Genomic DNA, 16,398 nt, shown 5'->3' on the forward strand with positions numbered 1-16,398 from the left:
TCAAAAGGGTAGTGTCAAGTGCACGGACCCAAGGGTTTCACTTCGGTCCCTTCAATCATACATTTGAAAATCTGAATCGATTGAAATCAGAGAACAGAAAATTGTAATAAGCATAACTAAATAAATATAAACTATTATTGATTAAATGTTAAAAACCATTCCTTTCCAAAAATCTAATTAATAAATCTTTATCGAGTTTTAGCCAATTCGACGTCATAAAACCACAGAAAAGTACCTGGCTGGAAAAATGTGGTTTTTTGGGAAAGTATAAAAAGTAAAGTTTTCTAGCTTAAGTCATTTGTCGTCTAAAAAGGATATAGCATAAGTAAGTGTGATTTAGGTTTTAGGTTTTGTTAGGCGTTTTTATAAATGTTATTGGTTGTATCGTGCTTGTCTTGCATTTTCAGTTAATACAGTAGTTGAAAGAGAACCTTGGATTTCCTTAGTTTGAACTCGGTCAGGACCAACGCATACTTGTCTAGGCATTTGGGATAGACTGTGGTGTTGCAGTTATCTACGCCTGCGGCTGCTAGCACTGGGTGTTTCGAACCCGGCGGGCTCGCCTTAACAAGCGTTAAGGACCCCCGAAAAAGATTCACGCCAGGCAGTTGTCTGTTGGGCTAGTACAGTCTTCAGGCGCAGCAAACCGAGTGACCTAAGAGCACTACAGTGGTGGCAGCGGTACTGAGTCTCAAAAAAAGGACATTAGGTCTCTTCCGTCATGTCTTTGGCGGAAGAGCAGGAAAAGAAAATATCCTCTCTCACTGCGGTATTAGAGGTAGCGAAAAGTATTCCTGAATATGCAGGAACAGGCAACGTAGATGAGTTCATTGAAAGACTCAAAATCTTCAATGAACTTGCGCAGCCGTATGACTTTAAGACTAAGAAGCAGTGTCTAGCGACTAGGCTAAGAGGGAGTGCCTTGCAATATTTTGATTCTGTTAGAGATATGGAAACTGTATATGGAAATGTAATTAATTGAAGCTTTTAAAGCTAGGTTTATTGAAACAAGTTCGCCGAAAAAATAAAAACAGAAGTAGTAATATTTGATAGCTCCATGAGCATTAGAGAGTATGCAGACAAAATTTGTAGAGCAGTATGTTTACAGCTAGAAAAAACTGGGGCAGATGAAACAATCCAAAAAGTACAATTACACGCATTTACGCAGGGATTGCCAAAAAAATTTGACTTTTACTTTCTCGAAAACCAGATTCACTAGAAGAAGCCATAAGGCTCATAGAAAGAGAAATACAAATAGATGAAACAATGAAAAAATTTGAACAAATATCAATCAATATAACAGAAGGAGAGTATAACAAGGATCGGGGTAGAAAGCGAGTAAGAATTTTAAAGGAAACTCAGCTACACGGGTCTAGAAGTTTTTTTCAGCCCAGATGGGAGGAGACAAATGGCGATTGGAAGCGATTTCGTAAGGAAGACAAAAGAGGAGACCAAAGGACAAATCTGAAAAGACAGGGGATCACCTGCTATTACTGCGGAAAGCCTAATCATTATGCTTCTGAATGTCGCACCAGAATTCGTAATGGAGACAGAGGTTACAGAGGATATGGATCCCAAAGGCAGGAAAATCAGCCAAATTGTGGACCCAGAGGAGAACAATCTAAAGAGCCTCCTCGAGGAAGGGGCAAAGGACGATTTTTCAGACCATTTAGCACCAACAGGGACATCCCAGGACCAAGCAACACATACACACCTGGAAGAGATGGAGGAAATTTTGTTAGAGAATTCATCCCCAGAAACCAAAGAATGGATCAGGCAAATGCAACAGAGGAGTCATGGGACGATCCTACACCAAGCTCATTTTGGCCAAACTGCATATCAGGAAACGATCATGGAGTGAATTTAAACGAAAAGCCCAGCCTTTGAGGGTCAAAAAGGCTGCGAGTCACACTAGACCCTTATACAGTCTTCAATGTTGTGATTTTAATAATTCTACAATTTACCCATAGTTCGTTGTTTTAGTATAGAGTGTTTTAAAAATGTACCTTGTCTAATTGATACGGGGGCTTCGACTTCAATGATCAGAGAGGAAATATTTAGGAGACTACCGTCAAATATACAAAATAAAATTCAAAAATGTACGAATAGCCTAACATCAGTCACAGGTCATCAGTTGAGCATTTTGGGGGAATGCCATTTAAAACTTCATACAGATAAAGAAGGGATCATTGTGCGGATGATTATTTGCAGTAAACTGCCATTTCCATGCATACTAGGGGTAGATGCACTTCGAAAATATGGTATAATTTGGGATCCGACCAGTAATGAAATCAAAACCACTAGCCCCACAATAAAAAAGGGATTTTAATTGCACAACTTTGCAAGATACTGATACTTGCCAAAAATATGAATTACAGCTTAATAATAAGGTAACAATAGAGGCAGGGACTTGCATCCAGGTTTTAGCAATAACAAATACTAAACCCAATCAGCGAATTATTGCTTTAGTAGAAGGCTATACGCTAGAGAAATATCCTTCTATTTTTGTTGAAAGTCAGCTTTTGACCATAGAAAGGGGGACAGCGTACTTGAAAGTGTCAAATTTGAGCAATCAAAAGATCAAGATTCCAAAAATTAAGCTAGGAGTATCAGAACAGATTTCACATGAAAATATCAGGTCACTTGAAAATTCCAAGTTATGGGCAAATAGTGTACAAAATACATCTTTCAATACACCACGATCAAAGCAGGAAGAATATGGCATGACAAAAATTGAATTCTTGGCACAGTTTGACCTTAAACATTTGTCGCACAGCACCATACAGCAAGTTGGTGAGATTTTGTGGGAATACAAATGGATTTTCGCCAGACACAAGTCTGATTATGGCTTAACACATTTAATTAAACACAAAATACCCACAGAAGGCCCACTGATTAGAAAGCAACCATACAAAACACCGTATCATTTACGATTGTGGATGGATGAACAAACTAAAGACATGGAAACACAAGGGGTCATCAAAGAATATGTTAGCGAATGGTGTTTTCCGTTGGTTTTTGTGCGAAAGAAAGATAATACATGGCGATGTTGTGTGGATTTTAGAGCCTTGAACACTGTCCCTTTTGTTGTTGTGTTACAATGAAAGATGTAATGAAACTTCCCCGCATAGATTCCATTTTGGACTCACTAGGAGGATCTAATTTCCACACTAGTTTCGATCTGATAGCTGGTTACTGGCAAATAGCACTAGGTCCAGAAACCAAGCATAAGGCTACTGTAATATTGGATGATGGTAGGACCCTCACATTTCAGCGGATGCCTTTCGGTTTATCTTTCAGCCCAATTACTTCAGCAGACTTATGAATTTGGTTCTGAAAGAGAACGATCGGAAAAAGTTGTCTCACATCAATACTAAAAAGAAAACAGACACACTGAGTTATTTGGACGATGTCAATTTGTTCACTAAAACAATTGAAAGTCATTTGGATGGACTGAAACGAATTTCGGGAAAAGTCGAGAGAGCAGGTTTGAAATTGAAACCCCAAAAACTACAAATATTGGTGCAGAAGCTGGTCTTCAGCTTCTGCACCACTGGTGCAGAAGTCGCACCCAAGACTGCGAGCAGCATGCAAATGAAGGATATCTGGACAGTGGTGATTACACTTCTGGCCCCAGCACCAGTGGAGCCAAAAAACCAAAGACGGAGTTCACTAGATTTCTAAAGCCCCCGACAGCAGAAGATTTTAAAAGATTGTACTCTTTGGAATCCCCAACAGAACTGAAACAAAAACGGATAATGCAGCGACCAGCTGGACTACGACAGAAAATGATTTCAGAGGACACTGGCGATTCGTCAACTGATACCACAGAAGGGTTAACGCTTCGAGAAAAACTTTGGAGGAAAGTTCACCCAACTGGGTCTCCAAAAGGTCCGTCAAAATCTGCAGCTCAGGTAGCCAAACAGCTCAAATTAAAAGCAAAACAACAAGAGGAAAAGTTAATGCAAAAATTTGACGAAGCGACAAAAATTAGGTCTCACTCGGATTCTGATGTTACCAAAAAGTCATGTAAGCATTACGGGGAAAAAAGAAAACGATTAGGGCTTCCACAGGAGTCTGAGTCTCCCCAAGAAAGTTCGTCGGGTAGATCATGTTTACCTCCGACAAGGTTACTTTTAAACTAATAAGTAAAAAAAAATGTATCAAATGTGAAGCCCCATAGAAGCAATTCAATTCCAAGTTGGCTCGTTTTGTAGACGATTTTCGGCATGGATTCTATGAAAGTAACTGAATTTGCAGCGCCCATGGGAGATACCTTCTCATTACGGCGATTTTGTAAGGAAAGCAAGCGACATAACATGGTAACAAAAGATTTTTCACGAGAATGCGTACTAACCATTTTAGTAGAGATTTTTGGCAAGGTAGGAACTTATTCTAGGTTTGAGGTTTTATTGAAACTGAAAACAGGGGTAGAAAATCATCCCAAAATCATGAAAGATAACAAAGACCTATGGCATGTGGTAAACCAACAACAGAACAGACTCTCTAGTAAAAGCTTTGCAGGAGCAAAAGATAGAGTGGATAGTTAGGATTTCGGATGAGACTTGTGGAATTATAATTAGCAAGGATCCAGTAGTAAAAATCACAAATATAAAATGTGGCAAAATTATGAACAGTGAACTTTCAGGATTGCGCATGTTTTCACCAAACTACCGTTTACCGCAATTAATTTGTTGAAAAGCGTTAAAAAAACAGAATAACATATATCGTATTGAACAAGTTATTTTGATTTTCTCACACACAATGTACTTATGACGTGGGCGTGCTCGTAGCCGGCAACCGAGAACTCTAGTCATGATTTCATTGGTTATATTTTCTTTTAGAAATTTTCAAATTCTCTTCGAGGCAATTATTCTGTTTATTCAATTATTCTGACACGGAAGCCATTGTTCGTACTAGCGCATCTGAAGTAGTAATTACGAATAAGTTTAAGCTAGAGGGATCATATATAAAAAATATAACCTTAGTCATTTTGCCATTGGTCATAAGTTCTTCTTATGAATATAGTCTATGGTACAAGGATACTGAATATCGGTTAACCCCCCAAAACTTGGTTAATGCTAAGAATGTTACCACAAAAAATGCATAGATTGTTTTGTGTGTGTTCATGAAAAAAAAAGGAGACGACAAACACGTGAAAAAAAACACGGGAAACCGCAAAATTCAGTATGATAACAATTTGCGGAAAACATTACAATTTAAGAAACCACAATCTTTTTTCTTATCTTTTCCTTGTAAAACAGTTGCACTAGTTTAAACATTATTGAGAAATATTTTTTAATTGTTGTAAATAATGGAAGATCCAAGTGTCTTATTGCCAACCTATGAGCAATTAGTGGAAGAAGTATATTTAGTGCAAGAATTTTTATTTAAATGGGTACAGGCAGCAACCATATTGAGGTTGGCACTTCGTTTTAGTGACGGAGCATTTCAGTTACTAAAGGGAGAATGTATAGATTGTATAGAAAAGGGATATAGCGAAATTTTAGTTTTGGGTCCAAGTAAAAGGAATTTAATGTTTTGTTATATCCAATAACATTTAATATATCGAATAATCTTTACCTCGTGGCTACCGCTTCATTTGTTGTGTTACATAAGATTATATAAGTATTAACTTCTGAAAGCTATAGTTATAAACTTATTAATTTCTAGTTCTTTTTATCATATATAAGCATGGTTTCCTGTCCTCTTAAATTGCGGGGACAAGGCAATACGGGTCACGCACTTCCCATGTGATCTTCCTTAGTTCAGTATTTTCCACTAGTAAAGTCAGTGTCAATATAAAAAGGACGAATGTAACAATCTATTTTAAAAGTTAATGTAAGATTTAAGAAATCTTCTTGCTGTAATAACTTTTTCTTATTCATTCAAAAATTCAGGAAGCCATCTATTTTTCTGTGGTGATCTCATTTGAATAAAAAAAATAGAAAAAAAAGAGATGTAAATGGGAATAAGAGACTAAAATCACTTAAATTTTGTTTTGCTAAAGTTGAAATTTCTTTCTTTATAGTTTCTTGGGAATTCGTTCTTTCGTACTAAGATCGATACGGGTACCCTGCATTTTACATTAGATATGGAAAATAGAGATTTTTTTCGCAGACAAGATTAAGTGTGGATTTGTCTTGTAAGGGCTATTTAACCAAACCAAATCCCATCGGCGGTATCCCATAAAGACATTTCGATCGAAAGGGGTATGCGAATTTCATAAGACAAATACGCGCAGAACACATCAAATAGTGTTGGGCAGACACTGGTACTAATAAATCCATGGTATAAACTTGTGGATTAACTGCTAATTATTTCACCAATCTCTAATCAAACCAAAAGACCAACTTATCTGCAAGATAGTTCCAGCATTAGAGATCTATTGACCCATATGATCAAAGGATCGAACAGAACGAATAACCTTGGAAAAAAAATCTGTAAAATAATATTGACACTTAGAATAAAAGACGGGGACGCCTTTTCCGTATGGTGGGAGCATTGTAATAAGCGTAACTAAATGAATATAAACTATTATTGATTAAATGTTAAAAACCATTCCTTTCCAAAAATCTAATTAATAAATCTTTATTGAGTTTTAGCCGATTCGACGCACGTCATTAAACCACAGAAAAGTATCTGGCTGGAAAAATGTGTTTTTTTGGGAAAGTATCAAAAGTAAAATTTTCTAGCTTTGGTGCTTGTTATCTTAAGTCATTTGTCGTCTAAAAAGGATATAGCATAAGTGTGATTTAGGTTTTAGGTTTTATTAGGCGTTTTTATAAATGTTGTTGGTTGTATCGTACTTGTCCTGCATTTTCAGTTAATACAGTAGTTGAAAGAGAACTTTGGATTTCCTTAGTTTGAACTCGGTCAGGACCAACGCATACTTGTCTAGGCATTTGGGATCGACTGTGGTGTTGCAGTTATCTACGCCTGCGGCTGCTAGCACTGGGTGTTTCGAACCCCGGCGGGCTCGCCTTATCAAGCGTTAAGGACCCCCAAAAAATATTCGCGCCAGGCAGTTGACCGTTGGGCTAGTACAGTCTTCAGGCGCAGCGAACCGAGTGACCTAATAGCATTACAAAATCTGGTGATGGCGCTGATATCAACAAGGTGTAAACTGCTCATCTTTTCCTTATTATATCTAAGTCATGTAATCTGTATGATATATTTGCATAATTTTTGGAGCCTTACTCCTGATCCTGTGCTTATCATGCTATCCCACCCTCAGACATATTTTTGGGGCCTTTCAGAAGCTATTTCTATCTAATCATCTTGGCACTTAAGGCAATAGAACTTACAATTTTCGAACAAACAAACCCTCCCCTAGATTTCCGTGTCCCTCTGTTGTAGGAATTAAGAAAAAAATTGCTCGGAGAGGAGATAACGCTTTTCTCAAAAATTAGGCTAATGCATAAACTTGTGTGGCCCAATTAGCCTAATAGAACACAAATGTTCTGATTTTTCATTTAAACATATACTTTTGGTAATGCTTAGTTTCTCGTTTGCTGATCATTTTCCTTAATAGCTATTTGTTTCTTAGGATTTCAATGGGAGATCGGGGATTTAGTCCTTCATTTCAACTTTAAAGCCTTTAATGTGTTGAAGCAGTATCAGCAATGTTCTTTAAGGTGAGTTAATCCTTGCCCTTTTACTTCTAAAATTTATATTATAATTTATATATATATATGTTGAATTTTATTTTAAATTTGCAGAATTTTTAACTAAGAATCTTTTTTTTTAATGCAGACTTTAATTTTTTATCTTCTAGTGGTATCCAATGTGTTCGGTTAATTGTTTTAAATAGTCTTTTTTTTTCAACTTTTCAAAAAGCAAAAGTAAAATGATTCTAATAAAAGAAGACTAGCTCCTCCTTCCCCTGTGAATACCCTTTATGTTGCTGGGTAAGGTGAATACCCTTAATGTTGCTGGGTATGGCATCGGACATGAAATTCTATACCTGCGGTGCTAAGCTCTGTTTCGTGACCTTTCAGCAAGGAAGCGCGATGGGAGCGGGGAGAGCCAGCCATCCCATGCCTTTACATACCTTTTCTGTTCACCTTCCCAAGATTACGTAACCCTTTATTCAAAATGAAAAGTATAAAAAAAAGTAATGAGCCGTCACCCACTCTGCCACCTGGTGTTAATCTCGATGCACCACTTTTCCGGTCGCGTGTGGCAAACCTTAGCCACACCGCATCCTTTTTTGCCCCGCCCAATTAACATTGCCTCATTTGTGGCGTACGGCCAATGGTGTCTACGAATTTTATAACGGGTGACCCCTCGAAGATTAACGTTATTTCAATACACACACACACAAAAAAAAAAACTAATCAGACATGATTTCTCCCAGCAATAAAAACTATCCCGTTATTCTAAACCACTAGTACTTTCGCTAAATTGGACTTGTGTATAATTGCAAAATCAGTTTTAAGAACCTTTTTATTTGAAACTGGTAGATGATGTAAATTCTCGTCTTCATGCTATGACTCCTCGCCAGGTTTCGATGATGAGGATGACAATGAGTTGGATGACCTTCATCAGGTTTTTTGTAGCACCATAAATGTATATTTGATTATTAATTAGAAGGTCAAAGCGCTCTGTAACTCATATATTACGTGTTTCGATGGAGGATTTTGGTAATTAAAATGTACCCCAATTATGTTTTTACAAAGAAGATAGACTTTCTGTAGACTGCTGTACTAAGTATCAACTAGGTGGTAGGCTATGGTGGTATGTCAGGGACACACGAAGCTGGAGGGTCTTGGCCTCTCCAAAAATCATAATTTTGGTTTTGATATCTGTTCACTTCTTATTAAAAGTTTGTTTTTACTATCGCCCACCCAATCGAAGAATGAAAGTGCATACTTCCCTCTGATGTGTTATGTTTTTTGTGTCTCTCGTGATTTTTTATAAGGATCCTTAAACGATTCTTTTTTATTTGAAATAAACTACTATTCACCATTTGGATTTTTGTGCTCTGAAGTTAAAATTCTATTTAAAAAATGAATGTTAATGATTTTATACAATGTTTAGTTTTTTCGAAAAAATGAATGTAGATTATTTTCTTGCGGCAATATGAAGGTAAAGAATGTGGCATGATACTTTACTGTCCCTACCGGCGGTACTGATCTCCGTTTCTTGGCCCTTCAGCCAGGAAGTGCAATGGGGGGGGGCCAATCTTCCTATCCTTTCGCACATCCTTCCTATTTGCCTTCTCCCGATTTCTCCAGGCACCCATTTAGAGCTGGGTCAACTCTGGCTGAGCTTACAGAGTCAAGCCAATGACCCCCGTCCCAAACTAAATAATTGGGTATACTAGGATTCGAACCCTCGCCCTCTCGGACAAAGGGATCCTGAATCCAGCGCACCAATTCACTCGGCCAGGACGGTAAGGCTCTAACTTTTTTTTAAAGTAAATAGCCATATGCCTTCAATAGATTACTTTCTATTTATCTTCAAAATAAGACATATCAGGTTGTTTTTTGACACTTTTGATGTTACAATTAAGTTATACTTTGATCATTTTGCAATCCTTGCTTTACAAGCAATTTTAAAACAATGCTTAAGACTTTTTGTAAACGGAACATCTCAACGGGGGAACAAGTTTGTTCAAACCGACATTTAAAGCCCACACACTTAAATTCAGAATGCTGGTGTTATCTGGTGTTATCTAATTCATTTGATAACACCAACTGGTGTTATCCAAACTGGTGATAACACTAACTGGTGTTAACACCAACACCAACTGGAATTAACTGGTGTTACCTGATTCATCTTACCAAATTGACTTTTCGGTCTGTAAGTTCTTGTTTTAGCCACTGTGGGCGAAAGTTCACCACACTGCTAATTTTTACGTTACTTAAAACCAATTAATCATTGTTAACTAAAAGTAAACATTGTTACCCATTCCGAGAAAAAACCGTTTTGATAGTAGATGAAAAATAAATCATTGAATTAAGTGTACTATTTTGTGATGAAAAAACCGTATGTTTACCCATAACCAGTCTCCCCCTGTCTCTTTCATGGGATATCCGTATCTTGCTTTTTGTTGGCAATCGTTTATCAATCAGATCTCTGAAAAACCCTTTCCTCCTCTTGTCCTACACCTTGTACCCCAGGCCTAATTTTGGGTGTGCTTATCTTTAGCCCACAAAGACTGGGGCAACAAGAAGGAGTTAAATATATACTGTGGACATCCGTATGTTCCAAAATAATTGCTACATATTCCTGTTCCAGTAGATCTCTCTCCCTTAAAATACATAAAAGCTTGTTTTTTATGTTTAAGAACAATCAGGGAACTGAAGCACTTGTGTGCTATCTAATCTACATGTCAAAGCACCATAATGTGGTGTTGTGAAATTTTGTGACAAAGCATTGCCAGTGTTTTTGCATTATGAGAGATTGCATACATGACAGACCTGTCTGAATTTTGACACAAAAAACATTTACCTTAATTTTGAGTTTTCTGTCTTTTTCATTGGCTTTTTTCAAGACCCTTAGTGGTAAAGGATCTTCTGCCTTAAGTGTGGAAACCAGATGTAACAAGTTCTGAAAATCCTTCAAAATATAACCGGTTCCAGGAACGTGACCATGCATCTACCCCCCACCCCTGCAATTGCCCATCTGCACGACTTCGCATCAATGAATGTCGAACTTGATGCAAAAATAAGTCTTCGATTTTTGAGATCGCCATTGGCAATTTGGAGCCCAAGAAGCTGTTCTAAATCCAATTCCACCAGGCACGTGTTTGACAGAAAATATGTTATCCCTACCCATATTAATAAGTAAAAATTTTGAGGTGGTTAAGCATGTATATGATGCATAAACTACAATATGCGTTTCTTAAAGCAAAGGACGGTATACTATTCTACATGTATCACAAACAGTAATAGCTGGCATGGCTACATAAAGCAGGGGAGCAAGGGGATGGTTCTATTTGGGCTCACCCTCTTAGGGGGTGCCAACCTGAGATTTTGTTCGTAAACACTATTATATGCTTATATTGTTGTAGTGATGAGGGGGAGAACTATTATTGTCCCAAGGTTTCCAATGATACTAACTTGGTGGACACTTATACACCTTTTGCGGGGTATATACTTAATATGCTTTAGCTATATTTTAATAGTTTAGTTATACTTATATTTCAATATGAGTCTCAGATTTATAATCAACAAGTATGAGAAATCCTTCGAGACAAACTATAATTGAAAATTGAGATTCCTTGTGAAGCGTGCATGATAAGTGTTTTTTTTTTTTTTTTTTTTTTTTTTTTTTTTTTTTTTTTTTTTTTTTTTTTTTTTTTTTTTTTTTTTACGAAGCTCAAATTGTTGCTTCTGTTCTTTTATGTCTGTAATTTGTTACTACAGGAACTCTGGGACAAAATTTAAACCTTAGCGTAAAGAGAAAAGTTTTGAGGAGCCCCCTAATATACCCCCCAATATACGTAATAATTTCTTTTCGTTTTAAGTTTTAATGTTACTCCTCACTTTCAGTTGAAACACTTTTTTTCTGATATTTTTTAAATAGCACCAGGATACCTGGCTCCACCTCTACGGAAAAATCCCCCTCCCCACAGAAATATCCTCTGGAAAATTCAATCCTGGTGAAAATTTATCCTGGACAATTACCCTTAATGTCTCCACGCGTAAAATTGAATCGATAAAGAGAAAGCAAGACATATAAAGAAATTTTATAAAGGAATTCTGGCGATTTCATCCATGGTAAAATTTCCCTTGAAAATTTACCCCCTGGAAACTTCCCTCACCATGGAAAAATCTCCCTGTGCTAAATTCTCCCAGCAGAAAATTTGTCCTCTTCTCCACATCCAAAAAATGTATGCATGCTTCCCAATAATAAATACTATACGTAAACAATGGGAAAATTTATATAACAAAAACCTTTCGCCAGGGGATTTAGAGGCTCATTTTATCTCCAAAGACATAGTTATTGGGCCTTTCAACTAGCCTATGTTGAACAGTTCTGAGTTCTGAGTTCTTTATTTAACATTAAAATCCATAAACAAAAAAATTACTTCAAGACAATCTCCCCCATAAGGCTCCATGGCCGGGAAAGAACAGGGGAGAAAAAAATACCAACAACAAAAAATATAAACAAAAACCAAAAGTTGAGTCGCCCACCTTAATAATCTCCAAAAAATGACAAGCTAGGCAGGGAGTAGCACATGATTTCACCAACTCAATTAAATGTCCAACTCATTCAAGAGACATCAACTCCAAGGGAAACCGGAATAAAAAGTAAAGACAAAAAAAAAACAAAAAAAAAAACAAAAAACAAACAAACAAAATTAATTACTAGCTAGAAAATCTCTAACATAATTTTTGAACATACCAAACGAGTGGCAGCTTCGTACGAACTCTGGGAGCGTGTTCCAGATCCTGTTGCAAGCTGTCAGAGGGTTGAAGTCAGACCTCACTGACGGTGTGTGAAGAACCAGTAAATTGTTGGAACTGCGGAGATGATAAGTCGATTGATCAGAAACAAAAGATATATTATTACATAGGACAGCAGGAAGATGGCCGTGCAACTGTAAAAAAACGAAAGAAGAACAAGAAAGAAAATAGAGAGACTTCAAATCAAGCAAGGCTTTAAGTGAAAAACGGTTAGTTTCCTGAATAAGAGTCCTTGCTTTATCATAAAGTTTTGAAAGTGGCTTCAGAGACGAGGGAAAAGTTGACATCCAAATAACAGAACAATATGAAACATAAGACTGAACTAGGCTGCAGAACAAGAGTCTAAGAATCGACCCTGGAAATATATATTTGAGCTTTCTAAGGATTCCAAGACTCCTGGAGACTTTCATTTTAATCAGGTCAATATGATACTTGAACGAAAGATTTTCGTCAAGCAAGATGCCTAGGAATCGAACGTAACGATCCTTAGGTCTACTTAGAGAACCTCTTGATACATTTATTTCATTTAAATCAGGGCAAGCCTTTGAGACTCTGGAGAAAATGAGAAAACATGACTTTTCGACATTTAAGGCAAGATAATTTACATCAAACCACTGGATAACTCTTTCAAAAAGGGCTATCATCCTTGAACGAAGATCAGACTCAGTTCTACCAGTTGTGCCAAGAGTACTGTCATCAGCAAAAGCAATAAGTGTATCCGGTAAGGACAAACTCTTGTCACAGCTAGTAACGGACACTGGTTGACAAAGACGACAGCAAATGGTAGGTTTTAAATTTTTAACCGCATTAATAAGGTCATTGACGTAGATTAAAAAGAGTATCGGCCCAATAACAGATCCTTGTGGAACACCAAACTCTATTCCAGAAGGATTAGAAAAGTCCGGATGAACCGAGATGACTCGACCAGATAAATATGATAGAAACCATGAATAAGCATTACCTCTTATTCCAATATGGGACATTTTCAGAAGAAGAATCTTGTGTGTTAAGGAGTCAAACGCTTTTCGAACATCAAGAAAAAGAGCAGCAGGTATCAAACCAGAGTCAAGAGCTGAATTTAAATAATTCAAGAGAGTTGCACATGCATGCTCAGTTGAATGTTTGGCCCTAAAACCAAACTGAAAATCATGAAAAAAGAGTTTAGAATTAAGAAAATCAAGAAGTCGAGAAAGCATAGCTTTTTCAAAAATTTTACTAAACACTGATAAAAGAGATATGGGACGATAATTTGCAGGATCATTCCTTGATCCACCTTTAAAAAGGATGATAACACGAGCACGCTTTAGAGCACTTGGGAAGACACCATTTTCAAAAGAAAGATTGACAAGTCTCGTGAGGGCACACACAATGACAGGAAGAATGAACTTGACAACCTTAGTCGGAATACGGTCTGGGCCAGAGGATGAAGAACCCCTCAAACAATTGACAATTCTGGCTATTTCAGCTTCAGAGACAGGTTCCAATGCCATTGATTTAAGACAAGGTGGTCCTAGATAAGACCTAAAATCAGGTAGAGAAGAAGAAGGACTTACAGAAGAGGCTGTAGTTTTGCCGATATTAGCAAAATAGGAAGTAAACACATCTTGAACTTTTAGCTCACCCTCTACATTTTTCCCGTCAATCACAACACTTGAAGGGACAGAAGGAGGCAGAAAAGATGGCCTGATAACAGAATTGATTACTTGCCATGACTTCCTAATGTCTTTACCGCACGCAGAGAATTTTCTATGATAAAATAACGATTTAGCCCTTCGGCAAAGCGAATTGTAAACTCTTCTATAAGCTTTGAAAAGTTGAAGCCGGGAATCACGCGAAAATGGCTTAGAGCACCTGTAAGCCTTCCAAAGATAATTTTTCTTCCTCCAACTTTTAAGAAGTCCAGGGGTCATCCAAGGATTCAAAGGGGTTGTTCTTTTCGATGCTGGATTCGACTGGGGTGCATTACATGTATCAAAGATAACTTCTTTCAAAGAATCATAAAATGAATTAAACAAAGAATCTATGTCAGATCCATTTTTAGAAATATTCCACGAACAACCTGCCAACCGTGACCTAAGAATATGCAAGTCCTGATCATTAAATTTTAAAGAGGAAACAAAGAAGATATCTCAAAATTTGACCGGACAATTTTGGGAAAAAGTGGCATGGAATGGTTGTAGTTGCCCTCCATTATTTTCAGTCACTTAAAAAGGGAACTAGAACTTTTCCTTTCCACTATAATGAGCCCTCCCCCGATTTTGTAGGCCCACTTGAACCACCCTTAGGAAAAAAAAAATAAACGCGCATCCGTGATCTTTCTTCTGGCAAAAAGTACAGAATTCCACATTTTTGCAGATATGAGCCCGAAACCTCTACAGTAGGGTTCTTTGATACGTTGAATCTAATCGAGAGATTTGTGATTTCGAATGAGTAAAATTCTCTGACTTCAAAGGGGTCTTTCCCTTTTTTTCGAAAATTAGACTAATCTTCTTAGGCTCGTAGCTTTTGATGGGTAAAACAAACTGAATGAAAATGGTATGTTTGGAATCAGCATAATAAGCCAATTCTTTTGATATATCTATTGGTATCAGAATTCCGTTTTTTAGAGTTTTGGTTACAATTGAGCCGGGTTGCTCCATAATTACAGTTCGCTACAACAAACTGTTTGATTACCCATCAAAATCCAAACAGAGATCATGGAAATATTGATCATTTTTCTGCATTACCAAAAGTATTGTATTCAATAAACTTTACAGTTTCATGAAATGTAATCAAACAAATAGAAAAGGTTTTTCAACTAAAGCAAGGAGCCAATTTAAAACTTAAAACAAATATAAAGTAATGTGTATATAAGGGGGACTGCCCCTTCTCAACACCTTGCTCGTTGAACAAAAGTTTTTATTGCTTTGAAAAATCTTTTTTTCTAATCGCCAATTCTCTTAAAAAATTTGGACAAAAGCCAAATTTCAGTAAAGAGTAAGGAGCCAAGAAGGAGACAACCCTCATTCAAATAACGAATATTCTGTTCAGATAGGTTTCAAGTCTGTTCCTTGCTTTCAGTTGAAAGGCTCCTTCCTTTTTTCCTTAACTTCTGATTCTTTTTTCAACCATACTCAGGCCTAACCAGGATACAATTTGAGGTTCCGATCCCTTAAATCCCTGGTTAATTGCTTTTAAAATGCGTAAATTAATAATATACGCTGATTTAGATTTGTTTAAATTTGCACTTTTAATTTTGGATAAAATTTGAATATACTTTAAAAGTCGGTGATGAATAGCAATTCTGGTAAAAAGTTTATGTAAATATTACTGCTAAAGAAATTCGGTTGGATGAAAAGGAGTATTATTGTTTGTATAGATGGCATTCCGTGAGACTTTTGATCTTCTACATAACTGAAGACATCACAACCTCTACAATAGGATTCTTTTATCGATAAATATACATTTGTTCAAATGTATTGAATTGCTTCATATAAATAAAAAAAGAAAAATACTACCATTTAAAATAATTGAAAACTAAGTTCCTAGCCGTATTCGCCACCCCAAAGAAATTTCCTGGTGGGCTTGATGATGGCCTGCCTTGCCTTTTCCACCTCTGTGCTGGTAGATATGGGAATGTAACATTTTAGTTGTATATAGAAACATTTTAATTTAATTCCTACTCTCCCCTACCTCTTTAAAAATTTATCTGAAGCCTCATGAAGAGTAAGCAGTTTGTCCATTAAAATGTGCTTTTTAAGGAATTTATCCTACCCCCACCTAAACAATGACTCATCCCCCCCTCATTATAGCTGATAAGCAATTACAGATAACCAAACGTAGCCTAATTTCATTACAAATAAAGCGAATCAACTTGGTTGAATCCAGTACTGCCACCGTGTGGCATTACTTCTTGTGCAACTGGGGAGACTAAAATAAAGTCACAGATACTCTTAAATCAATCAGCTTCTCAGAATTTTAAATTGATCGCAAATTAATC

At 36.8% G+C, this 16,398-nt stretch overlaps 1 protein-coding gene across 3 annotated transcripts in view; it reads left to right on the forward strand.

Annotated features, from left to right (window-relative positions):
* LOC136037155 (uncharacterized) overlaps positions 1-16,398 on the forward strand; it is an 82,289-nt gene that overhangs the window by 21,612 nt on the left and 44,279 nt on the right. For 2 of the 3 annotated variants that reach the window (XM_065719674.1, XM_065719676.1), the window contains exon 2: positions 7,550-7,637. In XM_065719674.1, the coding sequence (XP_065575746.1) occupies positions 7,626-7,637 (12 nt within the window). In that variant the 5' untranslated portion in view covers positions 7,550-7,625. Of the gene's footprint in view, positions 1-6,702; positions 6,749-7,549; positions 7,638-16,398 lie in introns of those variants that run through there. The other variant, XM_065719675.1, reaches the window with a different exon arrangement.

Source organism: Artemia franciscana, chromosome 16, assembly GCF_032884065.1.
Source record: "Artemia franciscana chromosome 16, ASM3288406v1, whole genome shotgun sequence".
Lineage (NCBI taxonomy): Eukaryota > Metazoa > Arthropoda > Branchiopoda > Anostraca > Artemiidae > Artemia > Artemia franciscana.